This window comes from Archocentrus centrarchus, chromosome 4 (assembly GCF_007364275.1).
Source record: "Archocentrus centrarchus isolate MPI-CPG fArcCen1 chromosome 4, fArcCen1, whole genome shotgun sequence".
Classification (NCBI taxonomy): Eukaryota; Metazoa; Chordata; class Actinopteri; order Cichliformes; family Cichlidae; genus Archocentrus; species Archocentrus centrarchus.
The window spans coordinates 14,034,675-14,053,004 of NC_044349.1; the positions used below are offsets into that span (position 1 = coordinate 14,034,675).

The 18,330-nt window shown below is 39.2% G+C and overlaps 1 protein-coding gene across 1 annotated transcript in view; it reads right to left on the minus strand.

The window, feature by feature from the left end:
* Positions 1-320: 320 nt before the first annotated feature.
* crtc1b (CREB regulated transcription coactivator 1b) overlaps positions 321-18,330 on the minus strand; it is a 28,268-nt gene continuing 10,258 nt past the window's right edge. The window contains exons 8-14 of the mRNA XM_030726744.1: positions 16,608-16,831; positions 15,781-15,932; positions 13,472-13,708; positions 10,765-10,851; positions 8,397-8,483; positions 8,141-8,315; positions 321-6,681 (exon numbers count right to left, since the gene is read on the minus strand). Coding sequence (XP_030582604.1) covers positions 6,470-6,681; positions 8,141-8,315; positions 8,397-8,483; positions 10,765-10,851; positions 13,472-13,708; positions 15,781-15,932; positions 16,608-16,831 — 1,174 coding nt within the window. The 3' untranslated portion in view covers positions 321-6,469. The remainder of the gene's footprint in view (positions 6,682-8,140; positions 8,316-8,396; positions 8,484-10,764; positions 10,852-13,471; positions 13,709-15,780; positions 15,933-16,607; positions 16,832-18,330) is intronic.

Sequence of the window (18,330 nt, forward strand, 5' to 3'; positions counted from 1 at the left end):
TTCGATATAGCTTTTAGTAGCAAAAATATAGACTTCAATAAACTTACCTAAACTATAAATTCTTGTAATTATCAAATTATTAAAAACAATGTCTGTGAATCACATCTTTTTTGTCATGACATTTGCCAGTTTTACAAAAAGGGCTTTATAGGTATTAAATATTATTAAATAAGAATGATGCTCCTCTATTACATAATAGCTACACTCCAAAAAAGCCCAAATGTGTGATTTTAAGTAACAGACTTGACTTTTTTTTTTTTTCAAACTCAACGGCTTTTAGTGGAAATTAACATTCTGAACAAGTCACAAGCATGCACATATCCAAAATAATTTTTAAATTTGCATTTGGAAATACAGATTACAAAATAGAAACAATAGCAAAGACAATATACAACAGGATTGAAACATCATGCATGTCCACAGCAACACGCTGTGATGTGACACTCGAGAGTTTCTTTTTAAGCGGCATCTTCTGCAAATCAAGACTATGTGCAGAGAAAAATCTGTCTTCCACATTCAATTTAATTGACTTTTTTTTCATCTTATAAACAATTGGTCACGTAAAGAGAATCACATGGCAACAAATAAATAACTACAGTTCTTTTACTACAACTTACAGGACAACAGTGATATAATTCTATTCTCACTAGAAGCTTTAAGTGGAACTTAAACATTTTTTTTCCAGAGCCTTTTACATGTTTTAGCGAACTGTAGAGTCATTTATAAAACCCCATATTATTAAAGGGACATTTTATTCAAACCTAAAACTCTCAGGGACAAGCAGTTCAGACTGAGCAGGAATTCTTTCCTGGTATTCTGGGACTGATGGCATCACTCATCTACCTTTTCAGCTTGACACAAAATTTAGCTTTTATGCTGTTTTAACACAAAAAACAAAACAAAACAAAAAAAATAGGGCTGTGTCGAGAAGTACCTCAAGTAAGTGGCGTCTCAGACTAAAACAAGCAGAAGTCTCAAAACTAAATAGTGTACAAGACATAAAAATACATTTTCAGATGATCTGTGCATCTCATATTTGAAAAATGGACCTCCAGCTTTCCGCATTTAGTCTCAGAATTTTGTGAAATTACTTCAAATCTGATTGAGAAACATTACATTTTTAGTCTCTTTTACTAATTTTAAACTCAAGTGTATTAGCTGCCATACATGAAGTCAAGTCTTTTACCAGTTATAATTACTTTTAGATAAACAATGAAAAAGGCATATAACACTCATTTTATTCATCAATTTCTAACTAGTGTGAGTTCAGTTTATGTTCTTCTCCAGTACATGCTGTTTTACACCTTTTTTTTTTTTTTAAACTATTAGGCCCATACAGGTAGATATTTTAGGCAGGAGAAAATATGATAAAATAAGTAACCTATATTTTGGATTTTCAGCTACTGTAATGAAGTAAGACTATGTTGCAGCACTGCACAGTACTGTTAGTAGCAGCGTAAGTCACACTAGAGTAAAAACAGGACGGCAACCTACGAAAAATCAGTGGCTTGCATCCAAGGTTGAGCTTGCAACATCTTTAACCTGGGCGACTAATGCACAGGTTGCCTAGCGGGAGGCAACCTGTCTTTAAACAATTGTGACCCAACTGCAGTCAGATTGATTGTCAAAGATTTGCAAATAACTGCTAATTTACAAATGCAGACAGGTCGCCAACACTTTGCAATCAACCTGAGTCAGTCTGCGCTGAGGGTAACTCATCTACACGGGGGACTTCACTCAACTGGTTGTATTCTGGTTATATTCTGTGAGGTTCTGGCTGGACTCTGAATTATGAATTTCTGTTTAATATGAATTTATATGCATGTAAATGGTAAAGAGATTTGAAATTTTCAATGATTTCTCACAGTTAAGTACTATATTGTCACAAACAGATGGCATGTTACTGCCAATTTGACCCCATTCAATCACAAACTGATAGCAGCCTGACTCCATCTTACTGCCACCAAAGTAGCTTTAAAGACGGCAACTGACTGTTAAGTGGTTGCAGATCTGGTCCCCATCTTTGAGTAACTACTTCAAATGCAACAAGCTTGCAGACATGGTCACGCCACAGTCTCCAACCCCTGTTTTCTCTAGTGTGACTTCACTTGAGTGTGTGACTTCACTGCTTCACTTGAGTATTTTTGAGATTGCAGCTAAATACTAAGGCCAATCAGTGTCACTGTTTGAATGACTCAATGTGATTCGGGGGGATGACCAACAAAGAAATACATTCGGAGTGCCTTTCCTTTCTAACACAAGCATGCAAGCTGCACCGGAGTAAGCCCTTTCTAGTTTTGCATCCCCTAAGATCTTCACAGATTAAAAAACAAGACAAGCCAAAATATAGTTTACAAAGGAAAATAGAGAATTCATCTTTTCTTTGACATGAAAATATTTCCGGAGTATACATCTGGTGTGAAACAGTCAGCATTCACGTCAGGCAGAACAGTCTCTGCTCAAAAGCCAGGAAATCACAAATAAAGTGCGAAGCAACTAGTGGTCTAAACTTTGCACACAAAAACATAAAACAAACAAAACAAAAAACAAACAATTGCATTTTACCCAGTCCAGGACCTGACATGATAGGCAGCAACAACAAAAACAAACATATCTGGTGTCTTAAAATGCACTCCACTTTAGCATAGCGAGATCAAAGTCCTGTACATAACATATTACAATAATCTGCTCAATGTGTCTATCATGTCATGCAGTTGACTGCGTAACACAGAAGCTTCAGAAGATTCAAGTTCACATATGCAAACGATCAGTGCACGTGCCAATCTGCAACTTCCGCATGACAGATCCCGCATCGAGTTTCTCGACAAAGCCAATGAGGGGTCGGAACGACTGCGAGGTCTTTCTATACAAGAATCGACCGCCTATACTCGTGCGCAGAGAGATGCTACAGTAGGAGGAGAAAGCGTGGAACAAGCAACAGTCTGATTCCTTAAAAGGGGAAAAGGGGCAAATGAAGGAGCAGAGAGAGAAATGGAAGCCTGGACCCATCTGTGATGGACTCTGCTCCAAATATCATCGGGTCATTTGGCAAAGGGTTAAAACTAGGACACTGCCACTTAAAATACATTCTTTTATCATTCATGAAGTAGCATTGTACAGAGATGGAGGTAACAGAGTCACTTAACAGGAGTTCACTGTCGCACAGGAGAAACCCTTACATGCATCCCTTTAGACTTTGTGATAGCGTTATGTTACACAAATCAAACCTGCAGAGCTATAGAAGGCCTTCATTTAGAGGTTTTTGACTGTCGGTTAAGTCATGCATTTTGTTTCAGCTATAGCATATGTACAAGGTCAGTGAATCGATGACTAGTATTCAGCAGGATGAAAGAAAGGAGATGACAGGAAAGCTCGAATCACTGGCATTATTGGCAGCACAACAGTGCGCACAACACCCAATATCTTTTAGGTACACAAACCTTTGGAAACGTGATCTGTAGAGAATGAATTCTACACGTTTGTTTCAGAAACTTAAAGGAAAAATCCAACATCAGTTGCTTTACATGAAGCTGAATTTGTGTGTTATAACTTAGTGGTATGTTTTTCTTTGTCCTGTGAATAATGCAAAAGGTCCTTTAGGGTCAGAGGGAAAGGGTTTCTTTCCAGAGCTGCAATTTTGCACTATGTTCAACAGTCACACAGGAAGAAATTCACTGCAGCAGAGGGAGAGATTCAAGGGAGAAAAAAATAAAATCAGGATTGTTAGTGTTTACGAACTGAAAAGGCCAAGTGGGGGAAAGGTATAAAATAAAGCTGGATTTATGCTTCTCAGGCATCAAAATGAATTAGTATTCCAGGGCACGATTGCACTTGTTGATTGTCATTAGCACCACCACAACGCAATATCCTGCAGGCATTCAATCCTGATAGTTTACATTTTCTAGATTAGAACTACAACATTAAAGCCTTCAAAAGAGAGTTAGCCTCATTCAAGGTTTTGCCTGAAAATTTAAGTGAGATTGGCATCATTTAACATAAACTATAAAACCCTTAAAACATTATCCTGCCTGCATGAAATTTACCATCTCTGACCTTTGAGGATCCAGCATAATCTGACTGACTGCAATGATGAGGTTTCTCTTAAAAAAAACAAAACAAAACATGCACCAACATCTCCACACTGCTTGCTCCCATGCGTTACATTTCTGAGGAGGTACAAGTCAGTTGTAGTGTAAAGAACTTCCATCACAAAAGAAGCATAAACCCAGCTAAACTCATGAATTCTGTAAACCAATAAAACATCAGAGGTGGATTTTTCCTTTAAGTATCATTTTTTTTTTTTGTGTCTCATTTGCATAGGAATCACAGGCCCATTGAAGGCAAACAAAACCACTGATGAAGGTTTACAGCAGACAATAAAACGCTTCAACTGCGACAAACTGTCCAGCTGTAGAGGTAAACTAAACGTGATTCCTTTTTCAGCAGGGGGGATTTGGGAACTCTTCCCATCAGCGCTTTGAGTAAAAATATTACTTCATCTGTACACAAACATTACAATATAACAAACATGATCCCACAGACTACATGTGACTCTCAGGGAAACTCTGACAAAAGGTTTAGGCAGACTGACCGACCCCGAATGAGAAGTTGCGCTTAAAATCTGCCCTGCATATTCAATCCCTTCTGCTCAGTTCCTGGGGAGAAGGGATTGTGTCATGGAGCTGAAAGGGTGATGTAAATGATTTTACTCTACTACATCCCTGATTTGTTTGGTGACCATTTTGTTGTTGAAAAATCAGATTGCATACAACACTTAGTATATAAATAGTCTCAGATTTTTTTCTTAATCAGAACCTTTTTCTACACAGCCATTATACATCACAATATACAAAACATATCCTTAAATTCATAAACTCTAAAATTGGAAGTGTGGAGCTTATGAAAACAATTTGGAGGCATTGACACTCTGAAGTATCCTTTCATCCACCTTTAATCTAAGTAGTTTGGTAAGAAATACCCACAAGCCAAAGGTCAGTTGCATTTTTGTTAGAGCTTCCCTGTAAAGGAGCAAAAGCCTCCCCATAATTGCACTCCATCTCAAATACTTCAAAGCCTCCTTTGATATATATATTTTTGTTTTGTTTTTTTTGCCCCACTTTAGAAAACATCCAACAATTTGGCTATAAAGTGTACCGCTACAAAATACAGTACATTGATCTGTTAAACCTTACACAACGTAACCACAAATATCACTGACCAAAAGTTTCTCTCAAATACAAGAAAATGTTACAGTAAGTTACGAAAATACGTTGTCACATTAGACACTTAAGTAGAACAGCAGAATACTCCTGTAAGGCAAAATCAGGTGATTTCACAGTGACGACTTAAAAAGATTTTAGTGATTTCTGGTTTAAAAACAGACACCTTCCTTTACTGAGAAGGGGGTCAGTCTGAATATATATATGTATATATTCTGGCTTGTTATTGGCAGAAAATAAATTTGGACTCTTATTTTTTGTTCTAGTTGAACAGAAATACCTGATGATTTTCTCAGAAAAAGATCATTCATGTGGCTTAAAGCCAACACGTTTCTAGAGCACGCAACATTTTCTGAAGCGGTGCTAAAAACTGTCATATTTGGATTGGACGGTTGGGCTGCAGCATGGTTAACGTTCACCATATCTCATATCAGAAAATGGCACACTGAACACCAAAGAGCAACTATGGGGAGGTTTTGCACTCCTTGATAAATCAAATAGCTTAATAAACACATTTATAAATATGTTAGTAATTAATAAATAGACACAAATTACATCAGTGCAATTTTACACTATGCCTACAGAAAAAAACATTTTGGCATCAAATTTAAAATTATGAAATGGAATATAAAATCTTTTAACCAAATAAATAAATAGAACATATAAATAGATGAAGCATAAAAACATATAATACACAATGAAAATAACATTTGGTTGTCAAAAATAAAGCTTTAAGTGTGAAATAGAAAGCCGTTATGGCATGATGGGAAAACCGTTGTGTTTCATTGCAAGGTACGAGCAATGCAACCATGTTTTTTTTCATTTTTTTCTTTTTTTAAACATGGCCGTTTATATCAGGTATGGTTTCGCCCAATGTCCTAGCAGCTTCCTGCTACAAGCAAATATCAACAAAATAAATATTAAAGTGGATATGAAAAGAAAACAACAACGGTCAAATGTGCGTTTTTGGAATATATGTGGCATGTAATGGTACACTGTAAACACAGTAGGCTAGCAAAAGCGCTGAGCGACCAATCTCATTCAAAACGACAGCGAGGCAATCCCCCGGCAAGCCGCTGGATGTCTTTTTCCCCTTGTTGTCTTTTGGTGCCGCATCGTTTCAAAGGGCGAAGTCGGACAGCTGGACGGCCATGCAACGAGGAAGAGGGTTCATCCTGCCCTTTGGTTCTCTCCATTAATAAGTTTTCTTTTTTTTTTTTCCCGCTTTGTTTCACAGTCAGCACCTCACGTTACAGCCTGTCCATTCTGAAAGTGTCCTCTGTGGCAGGGTCGGCGAGCACCATGTCGGGGTCGTTGAGCATGTGCAGTCCATCCAGGGTGAGCGGGTCGATCTTCAGCTCGTCCAGAGGAAACTGAGAATCTGCGTCGAAGCTGACGTCGCCAACTCCAGCCAGAGAGTTGGTCAGCTCTTTGGAGAGGCTTGGCGGAGACTCACCTGTGACTGAGAAATATGACAGCTGAGAAAGGCGAGCAGGTCTGGCAGGAATCAAATCAACATTTTTACATTTTACACTAATGAAATCTGTCTGACTAAATGGGTATGTGTCCAGAGTTGGGACAAAAGTATTCTCAATAGGGCATACATTTCTTGTGGGGACAAACATTTGGTATGCTAGCTTGTCTAACATGGCTGAATTAGCCATGTAATGTAGCAAAATACTGTCTTGAGTAGATGAGATCAGCCAAATTGGCCAAATTTCTGGTAAATTAGCTTACTATTTTTGCCATTTTCAAATTACTTTATTGGCTAATATTATAAACTAACCATTGCCAGATTCATGCAGCATGACCAAGTTTAAAGCTAGCTACCTAACCATGGCTTGTTTGCTAATGTTATCACTGGCAAAATCAACCAACCAACCAGCCATCCATCCAACTTCTTAACTGCATACCCAATTCAGGGTTGTGGGCAGGCTTGAGAGGCAGGGTACACCCTGGACAAGTCATTAAGTCTACCAGCAGGCTAACAAAATAAAATATGTTACAATCTTTAATATACTGATTGTAACTAGTGCTTCCACCTCACAATAATACGGTACTGCATAGCTGTGCCTACTGAGTTCAGCCACATTTAGCAATCTGATAGATGTGCATATATTCTTCATCAGTATCACATTGGCCTTCTGCTTCTAAGATTGTTTCTTTTTTCATATTTCTCCATTTTGTGTTTCACAGAATTTTATGGATGATTTATTTTTACTTGTGTATTATTTGTATGTCATTGTGTTTGTGGGGTGCATGTATGTATTACTAATAAGCTTGTTTAAATGTCTGTTTTAATTTATGAGTGAACTCATTTCTTAACATGTTTTTTTTTTACACCTGTGAAGCCTTTTGGAAGCCCTTTGAACTAAATAATTCAGAGAGAGACAGACAACTATTCACATTCACATCCACACCCACTACAATCATGCCTTTGGACTATGAAACAAAGCTGATGTACCTGGAGAGAACATGTAAACGCCACACAGCAGCCGGTCACTATTCAAAACCAAAACCTCCTTGTTGTGAGACGGCAGTGCTATCCACTGATCCACTGTGCCACCGGCAAAATTAAATCCAGAATTGCTGGTTTGCTAGATTTCAAATGACTTCACTAGCTTAAATAAACAAACAATCTCTTATGTTGTCTCTGGGTTTCTGCAAAAAACAAAGAAACTGCTCTCTTTGTCACTACTAAGTCATCTTGGTTGTCATTACATTTACCTACTCATGCTCAGGCAGACAGTATATGCACTGGTTTCCCAGTTGCAGTAAAACATATGCATACAGTAACTGCAGTATACACAGCACAACAGCACAGGACAGTGTCGTGTATATCACGTTTCTGACAGATTCCTGGTGATTATGCAGAGAGCCTTTAGTGTAACAAAGGGCAAACACACAGGTGCTGTGGGTACCTGTTAGGATGATGTTGGGGATGTTGCTGTGGCTGCTGTAACCGAGCTGCTGAGAGTCTGGTAGGCTGCTTCCAGTGAGGCCCATCATGGCTGCCTGCGTGTAGTTGAGGGTGGAGCACTGGTTGTAAAGGCTGTTGGAGCTGATGGGGTTTTCGATCATGTTGAACTGCTCGAGCTAAAAAGCACAGCTGGAGTTGTTACACGCAGTAAGGTCAGAGACAATCTAAAAGATTTTTATTTGTGTGTTCCGTGTCACCTGATGAGAGAGAGCGTTGGTCTGCCTCGACGCCAACTGCTGATCATAAAAGGAGTCACCGAATATGCTGCCTACCACAGGGATGTGCTGAAGGAAGAGAAATAAGCCAAAAATTTAAATAAATGAAATCAGAAAAACACCATGACAGTAGCTACAATTAGAAGAAACAAAATTTGCAGAGTGGGAAATTATCTGAGTTCACAAGCAGACACTTCAGCGATGGATTGACAAAAAACACAAGCAACACACCAAGTCACACAGCTGTCAGATTGAGCAGTGAATTAAGCGAATGGACCTCGTGAGCAGGACTGTCGTGGTTAAAAACAAAAAGAGGAGGCTGAGAGAGAGAGAGAGAGGTAAAAATGCCATTCTTTAATGATTAGTTTATTACTCAAATTCAACACAAAATTATCATTTATAATAAAACTAATTAAACTAAAAGACAGGATGGAGGTGTGAACATGATGTGTCAGTTTGTCCCATCCCCGTGGATAGGACACGCAACACTGCAGTGATGTGACGACCGCGACAGCCCTGTTTACAACCTGGTAAACAAAGACTCTAGTAGATCTGAGACAGCAGAACAAGTAGACTTTCTAGTAGACAAGATCTAACTTTTACTTTTTTTTTTTTTTAAATATAATTTTATATATTGGTTAAAATGGGTGGTGAATAAAATGTTACTGGTGCTGTAGGCGGTAACCATGAACCAGTGTAACATATTCAAACATGGACCTCTGAGCCACTGGAAGCCTACGATTTAAATAGTTTGGATTATGCAGGCCAGTGAACGTCAACTGGCAGCCCACAGGCCACATCAGGCCCGCCGGAGCTTTCCACCCCTCCCCCGAATATTACTGAAATCAAGACTAGCCTAGTGAGGAGGAAAAAATATTAAGAGTTCAGATGCAAAAGCCACTAAACACCATCTCCTTCAAAAATGAGATAATGATATTTATAGAATCCTTTCCACACGTACTATACGCCAATCAATCATCTCACATTATAACCCGTTAAATACCCGTCCCTGACTAGTCTGAATTATCAAAAGCCTCAAAACACCACTTGCTCGTAAAAGCCTCCATGTTCCTAGAACCAATCAGAATGCAAGATTGGACCATGCGACCATGTCACTATTTTCAGCACAGCGCTGCACTGAGCCGGCTTTTGTTGGTGGCGATCAGATTGTAAACACAGCTGAAGGTGAGTCTAGCCTTATTTTGTGTCGAAAAAACGTTTGGCGATCAAACTTCCGTCAGTGAACCTGCGAAAGGATCCCTACAGGCTGCTGAGCGTACTTCCCCGGCATGCGCGGGGCTTCCGTCTCCTTTGCTGTGAGGGTCTCTCTCGGGAAGGTGGCTCAGCGTGTACCCACATGAGGGTGGGGGCTGGTCACAGCCACACACCGTATGCATCCTTCGGTTGTCACAAACCCCGTGGCCTAGTATCTACTATTCTGTTATTGTTAACATAAATGTGCTGCCATATTGTGCCATTGCAGTTGTATCATAGTCTGATATTTGCGCCTTTTGCCTTCATTCACACTGGGCAGTAGGTAAATTACTATATTTACATTTTTGAAAAATGGCACCTCACTATTGCCTGTAAAACGAAATAACTGAACTTTACCATAAGATCCAGATTTGAAAAAAATGCTCTATTAAAAGAAATGTGTCCAGGCAGATTTAGAGGGTTTTGCATCTGAACTCTTCATGTTTCATTAAAAATATTAAAAAAAAAATCAACAACAAAAATGCCTTATTTATTGTGCACAGATAAACTCAATGCTCGCATGTAACATTTTATTGTTTCCCGAGCTCATTATATCTATAATGACAACAATGACGCACAATTGCGGTGTTTCCATGACAACTGTCAACATAACAAAGAAGAACATGTAAGTGCAAGACTTGCACATCACATCATTAAAAATAGTCTAAATTTGAAAGGAAAATTGATATAGCAAATTATGAATGAATTTTATTTTACTTTACAAGAGCATCTGATGTTGAACAGCCACGTCAACTAGCTCAGCTCCCCAGTACAAAGTTTGCATAATGACGAACTGACCATAAGAAAACACATTAGATGTAAACTACATGTGAGAAACTAACTGTTGAGGAATAAAGAAAAATATTTTAAGACTAAAAACTGTCAGAGTCTCCATCAACAGGTTATCAACATGTTGCCATGCACGCTGTGAACAGTGACGGTGGTGATGAAGAAATGAGTTATGTAGCTGTTGACACCATGAGCGGTTAAGTGCTGATACAGAGAATGAAAAGCAGCCTAACTATCTACAATTAGCTTTCCCCCAGAAGCAAAGCCCTTCCCCAAACAGCAGGTAGCTCGGTGGGTGGGCTCTTACTTGAGGTGAGCCTCCGGGGGAGAAGCCTTGATTGGAGACTGGGGAGGTTGGAGACTGAGTGGCTGGTGAGCCAGTCTGATTGCGGTACTGTTGGAGGGAAGAGGGTTAGCTAGCACTAAGGTTCATGCCTGTCACACACATATCTATAAAAGATGAGATGTGAGAAGGCATCAACTTAGGAAACCTAGATCAAAATATACAAGGTATGACTAAAAAGCTCCAGGGGATCAAATTTGTTAAAGTGAATAATACCTGATTTGAATGTGGCCTAGCAAACCTTCAAAATAATCTTTGTGTGCATCTCTGGACAACTTTCAGCAGCGCTGCTATTTTTACACTGGTTCCTGGAAATCTTGTTCTGACCTTTTCACGTCATGCTATGAGAGTAAACATCATCTTTCATTTCAAACTGATCCAAGTTTTTTGTGAATGATTATCCGTGGTGAGAACTGCTGACTACAGCATACAATTCCCTCCAAAAGTATTGGAACTGTGAGGAAATCCCTTTTATTTTTGCTGTAGTCTGAAAACATTTTGGGTTTGACATAAAAAAAAAATAATGTGAGACCAAAGATCAACATCTCAGCTTTTATTTCCAGGTATTTGCCACACAGTTCAGAAGATGGCACCTTTTGTCTAAACCTACCCAGCAAACACACTGGAACAGATAGATTAAAGTGAATAAGACAATATTGAGCTGCAAATCCTTGCAAATCCCTGCTCGCAATAACTGTATCAAGCCTGTGACCCACTGACATCACTAAACTAATGCATTCTTCTTTTTTAATGCTTTTCCAGGCTTTCACCACAGCGTCTTTCAGTTGTTGGTTTTGGGGGGGTTACTCCCTTCAGTCTCCTATTTAGCAGGTAAAATGCTCTATAGGGTTTAAGTCTGGAGATTGACTAGGCCACTCTAAAACCTTTCACTTCCTACCCCTGATGAACTCCTTTGTAGTTTTGGCAGTGTGTCATTATCTTGCTGGATGATGAAGGACCTCCCAGTCAGTTTGGTTGCATCTTTCTTTAAATTGACAAAATATTTCTGTACACTTATGAATTCACTGTACTGCTGCCATCATGTGTGGAGATTAATGAGCCTATCCCAGAAGAAGCCATGCAAGCCCAAGCCATGACAGTTTCACAGATGAGCTCATATGTTTGGGATCCTGAGCAGATCCTTTTTTTCCTCCAAACTTTAACCTTTCCATCACCTCGGTAAAGGCTCATCTTTGTCTCATCAGTCCATAAACCTTTGTCCCAGAATTTCTGAGGCTCGTCTCTGTACTTCTTGGCAAATTCCAGCCCAGCCTTCCTGTTCTTCTTGCTACTTAGTGGTTTGCATCTTCTGGTGAAGCCTCTGTACTTTTGTTCATGAAGTCTTCTGCGAACAGTAGATTGCAATACCTTCACTTCTGCCCTTGGGAGGTTGTTGCTGTCACTAACAGTTGTTTTAGGGACTTTCTTTGCAGCACTTACAATGTTTCTGTCATCATCTGTTGTTGTTTTCCTTGGTCTACTTGTTCAACGTCTGTTACTTAGCACACCAGTGATGACTTCTTCAAGATATTCCAAACTTGGCTCTGATTGATTTTCCATCTTCTCTCAGCTTCACAGTTGCTTGTTTTTCACCCATAGACAGCTCTCTGGTTTTCATGTTGGTTACTCCTCTAACTATAAATACAGTCTGCAAAGGCAAAATCCAAATCTGATACTGAGCGTAGAATTTCCAGCCATATTAATTGTTTGAATAATCAAAGTAACAGGACACACCTGGGCAATAGCACACCTGTCAGTCACATGTTCCACTGCTTTTGCTCACAGGAAAAATGGGTGGGTTCAGACAAAAGGTTCCATCTTCTGTACTGTGTATCAGATCCAGATGTAAAGACCGAGAAATATAACCTATATAAACAATCGTTACTTGCTCAGCCCATTAAATGTGGCTCCCTGTGACTTTGTTCCCACAATAAAAATCAAGTTGAAAGATCACAGTTTTAATGCACTATTGTGGCACAAACACCAAAAAATGTGCTTTAAGCATCCAGAGTAAAAACTAAGTACCAGTCCATTTACCATTTAGAAATGCAAGGGGGCAGAGAAAGACTTCCAGGTAAATCATCTAAAAATACCAGCTGTGCTTAAAGTGATCCAGAGCTACAAGAGAAGATTTTCATGAAGAGAGATGGGGCAGTGTTCAATTAGGGTAAAGTTTTTGATTTTTGCTGGCCATCTGCCTGAACTTTTTGATTAGACCTCAGATAGGGTGGGAAATACCACCACTCAGAAAAACCATGTGACACTTTGTATTTGGCCAATTGATCCACTTTTGTGTAAAAATACAATTACTTAAATAAAAGCAGTTGTGTTACAAAGAATGGCCAAAGTCATATTTCTGTATATCATAAACCATCATTTGCAAAGATGTTAAAAATCACTTAATAAAAAAGTTACTGCCTTGACAGTGACACTTTGGAGCCAAGAGTAACATGTGATTATGCACCTTAGCTGATTTAGTCTATAAAATTACAAATCAATTAGCATAGAAAGGATGTGCACATATTTACTGCAATGTATTTAAGGTAGCAGGAGAACTTTCAGAACAATAAAGTGGTAAAATGAACAGCAGCTTAAAAATAAGCAAAATGGTCCCAGTCATATCATCAAACTTTAATCTATGCTTCCACTTTCTTGTTAGACTGTTTCTTACCGAGCTGATGCTCATGCTTCCCGTGGTCTGGCTGTCTGGTGAGGGGCTGCTGGCAGTGGCAGATGCTGTACCAGTGGAGGCCAGGGTTGGCAAAGTAATGAGCTGGATGCCTTGTGGCAGGGCCTGCTGCTTCTGGAGGTCACTGATCAGCTGAGCCTGAGCCTGAGCTGTCAGCTGGTTGAACAGAGGGTACTGGGAAAGCTGCTGCTCCAGGGTCAATGACTCTGTTGGCACAACCTGCAGAGTCATGGGCATAAATTAGTCCCAATAACTGTGATTTGTACTGTATGAACTGGTGGATCGGGGTATAGTGTTTAAAAGGAATTTCTTATCTTTACCCTCCTAGCATGTAATGAATGCCCATTAGAATAAAGTTTGACATTTCAATGTTAACAATGCTTATCAAATCAAATCAATTTCAAGCATGCCTTAAGAGCTTGATATTCTGTGATTAAGTTTAATATTTCTCCAAATACCTTTTGGTAAAAACATCCTGAACAGAAAAAAAAACCCATGGTAAACAAATTAGAGAAAGTACCTGCTGCACTCTTGTACAAGCATGTATACTCCATAATATTTTTCTATTTATATAATCTATAGCAGTGACATAATGCATACTTACAAGGTATTCACATCATATTATACTCATGTGTACAGACATTTTACTAAATAATGCACCCATACTACATAATCTGTTGCTGTTAATTAATTATGTATCACAATACTATAATCACAAGGCAAAACATGTACAAAACATAATGCAACCATGTTGTTTACATTTGAACAATACTGTTGGCATTAGAGGCTAGTCATTGTTACGATAGACGGGCTCTTTACCTAGAAATTTTGGATTCCCCAGTTTCTCACTAATTAGCTACTGCCAGTTATTCAGTGACCTAGGTCAGTTGCTAGATATGCGAGATCCCCACTTTCTCTATTTCAGTCAATGATGGTCAAGCAGGTATAGCCAATCACACAACATAGTATCATCACAATTAGGCTAAGCGATCAGGCACACATCTTCACTTTAGAGAAATACAGCCAAAGTGTACAAAGGGTACTTAACATCCTAGAATATGAATATCACGTTGCATATCTTTGAAGGGTTACGAACACATACCAAATTTCATGGCTCTACTCTTTGTGGTTTTGGAGTGTATAGACCAGAAAGGTCTACAGACACAGAGATGGACGGACGGACGGTATGACGAAAATAATCTGCTTTATTTGCATAGAAGGATAATAAAAACTGACACGTTCATTCACCCTGGCCTCCTTTCAATGCAGACTTTGTTGTTCTATCTTACCTGACTTTTTAAAGCCAAACTCTCTGCCTTTCCGGTGATGACCATCTTTTAATATAAACAAATGCTAAAGAAATTAGGATGAGATCTGAGTCAGAAGGACAGTGCTCATGCACACAGTTGCAACCTGTTAATCATAATGTAGCTGACCCTGAAGTACACTTTGTTTTCCTATCTATTTTATTATGAACGGGCACAAAATCTACAAAATAAAATTCATTATCTATGGAAAAAAGACCTGAAACTAGACCATAAACTAATTTGAAAAATCTTGACTCGGGCAATAAATCATGTAAGAAGTAGGGTCAATACAATCTGACTTCTTTTTGCAGGCAGTGACAAAGCTCATTTGTTGGCAAGACAACACACTGGGACGTAAATGTGTAGAAGTAGTAATTTATTGACTCCTCACCACCTGTGTGGGATGAATGGCCAATGAAAGGGCTTTCTGACCAATAAAGCACAGTTTTGACTGTTGTTCATCCAGCAGTGCTGATCAAGAACTGCAGAAACTACTGCCCTGCACTTTTTGCATATTTGGTTTCATGGGTTAGTCCAGGGGTAGGGAACTCCAGGCCTCGAGAGCCGGTGTCCTGCAGGTTTTAGATGTGTCCCTGATCCAGCACACCTGAATCAAATGACTGAATTACCTCCTCAGTCTGCAGTCAAGTTCTCCAGAGTCCTGCTAATGACTTCTATATGTGATTCAGGTGTGCTGGATCAGGGACACATCTAAAACCTGCAGGACACCGGCTCTCGAGGCCTGGAGTTCCCTACCCCTGGGTTAGTCAAATACCCACTAACAACATCACTATTGTCCTCATCTCTCTTAAGAGCCCACAACTATTTTTTTAATTACTGACTTAATCTATTTACAGTCCAAATACCTGAGACTTTGTTGCTGAATGAGAACAAAACTGATTTTATGTTGGTAGAAAGACTTGTGTAAAGAAAAGAAAGAAAGTGCAAACTTTACACTTTAAATTAACACAGGAGGATCCTTACCTGTGTAATGTTAACGGGTGAGGAAAGCGTGGGTGAGAGCTGCTGAGGAGACTGTTGGAGATGGAGGTCAGAGGTGAGGGTGAGTGGCACCACAGGTGGCTGCCGGCGCTGTGCAGTCACAGTCATGGTGGGCTGAGGAGAAGTGGGGATTCCTGAGGAGGAAAAAAAAAAATACTGATGTACATGAGGCTGTTTTTTGTCTTCAAATAATCTTAAATGCACTAAATAAGAAACAGAAAGCAAAAGAACAACACTTCTGAATTACACAACTGTAACTAAAGCACAAGTTCCAACATTTACGATTTTACAATTTTTAAACACATTAGGTTTCATTAGGAGCAACCTTTAGTCTGACAGTGAACTTTTTTTTTTTTTTTTTAAAGTTTCACTACTGCTCGGCAAGCAGTTGGCAAGTGTCTTCAGACAATTCATAGTCGTCCATACAAATTACAGGTGATGGCGACAATCTGCTAGCAACCAAAACAGATTTCACCTAGCAACAGCCAGCAACCTCCATCGCTCCCTTAACTGGTGGGGTACATATTTAATATTTGTAATACATATGTTTTTATGTATTATTAATACAACATAAGCGACAGTGACCAAAAGATGTTGTTGAACCTGAAACTGTTGGGCCAACGTGTTGATCATGTCAATGCAAAACACACCTGGATTTGACTTAAATTTCATACAGTGGCTATCCTTTGTGAACAAATTCCACTGAAAACTAAACTTCTGTCATAATATTGGTCGGTATAATCGCGTCACTCTGTAAAATGTACCATCTTTAGCGTTCCACCTAATGAACATAAAATGTTGCTCATTACCATGGCTGGCAGCACTGATGCCCAGGTGGGTGAGGTTTGTGGTGAGGCTACCCGTACTGTTGGCCGCGCTGAGGGAGGGGAAGGTCACGATGTCCTCAGGGTCCAGTGGAGTAGAGAGTGGTGGAGGGAACTGGATGTTAGTCAGATCGGGCAGCGAACCGCCGGTGTTGTGTGCAGCTGGGAGCACAGATGGGTTCAACTCCTGGTCTGGTGAGGGGAATATACTGAAAAGAGCACATTTTTTATCAAACACAAGAAAAGCTTCTCTGATATATGATCATTTGTCTTATCAGTGAAACAAAACTCTGACATAACAAAATATACCAGCATATTTAACAGAAGGCAGGAACAGGTAAATGACAATAGGTGACATTTTTGCCTTTTAATAATTTTAATTATGAAGCCTATTATTTCTACTTCTGACACCCACAGATAAATGTCCACAGCCTGCCACTGGGGGAAAAAAAAAATTCTCCTGCGCCAAATCAAATTTATGGTCAAAAAGGAAATACGTAAGAAATTGCACAAAGAACCTTGGAAGTAGACAGCATTTCTGATTTTCTTCACAGTGGTGGATTTTCTTAGTTAGCTGACACATTGTGGATGCACTAAAAGTCTGGAAACTCAACCATCCAAAACAAAAAGATTTTGCTTTTTCAGAGAAAGCAAAGAAGATGAAGACATTACATCTCTCAACTGGCTTGGGAACACCAAATACTGGTTGGTTCACCTGGCATTAGATTAAATATGATCATTTGAATTCTGAAGCGGAGAAGATGCAAACCATTTCCTGATGTGCTTTTAAACTGACAATGAGCACATTATGTGGGACCATTTTTCCTTTAAGTGTGGATGCTGACAGTTTTCAACCTATGAACAAGTCCTCATTTCCATTCATTTAAGTTTTTTCCCCAAGGAGCCAGACTTTGTCAATTTTTAAAGTGGTCTTGAACAATAGTTTTCTAGGCTTTCTGAAGGGTTTTATGTATGGATTGTTTTTCTTTTTAACAATCCAAGCATAAAAAAGCCTCCTAACTCAAGGGATGAACCAGTGCTGTTTCTACACATAATGGACAAGTTAGCAAAGAACCAATTTTAAATTGTATCTTTAAGCACTTTGTTACTAGCAGCCTATCACAAAGATACACCATTTGTTCCCATTTCTTTAGTTGAATCTAAATAATAATGCCAAAGGTAACACACTTTAACTGATTCATAATAAGCTGTTGATCAAAAACATGGCAAACCTGGTTATTGTGTGCAGGCAGTGTTCCTTTGGAAAAAAAAAAAAAACTGAAAAAACTGGATAAGTGGAGGACAAATAAAGTGTCAGGCCTAAATAAACTATTTGTAGCAGATGAACAGTATCTAAAAGTCATGTCCTTAAAAAAAAATTCAAAGCTCTGACATACAGTAGGACCTTTTAGTTGATCCATCTACTGGGGCCTCATCAGAAATGGTCTCAGTGAAAGGGTGGCTGTCAAGAAGCCATTCTTAATGAAAGGGAACAGGGAGAAAAGGCTGAGGTATGCCAAATTACACAATAATTGGACTGAGAATCAGTGGTCACAGGTTTTGATGAGTGATGGATCCAAATTAGAAACTTTTGTATGGAAAAGGTCAAGAGAGCTATAGCAGTGAATGTCCACAGCCATCTGTAAAACACGGTGGAGGATTTGTCATACTCTGGGGCTGTATTTCAGCCAGTGGTGTTGGAAATCTT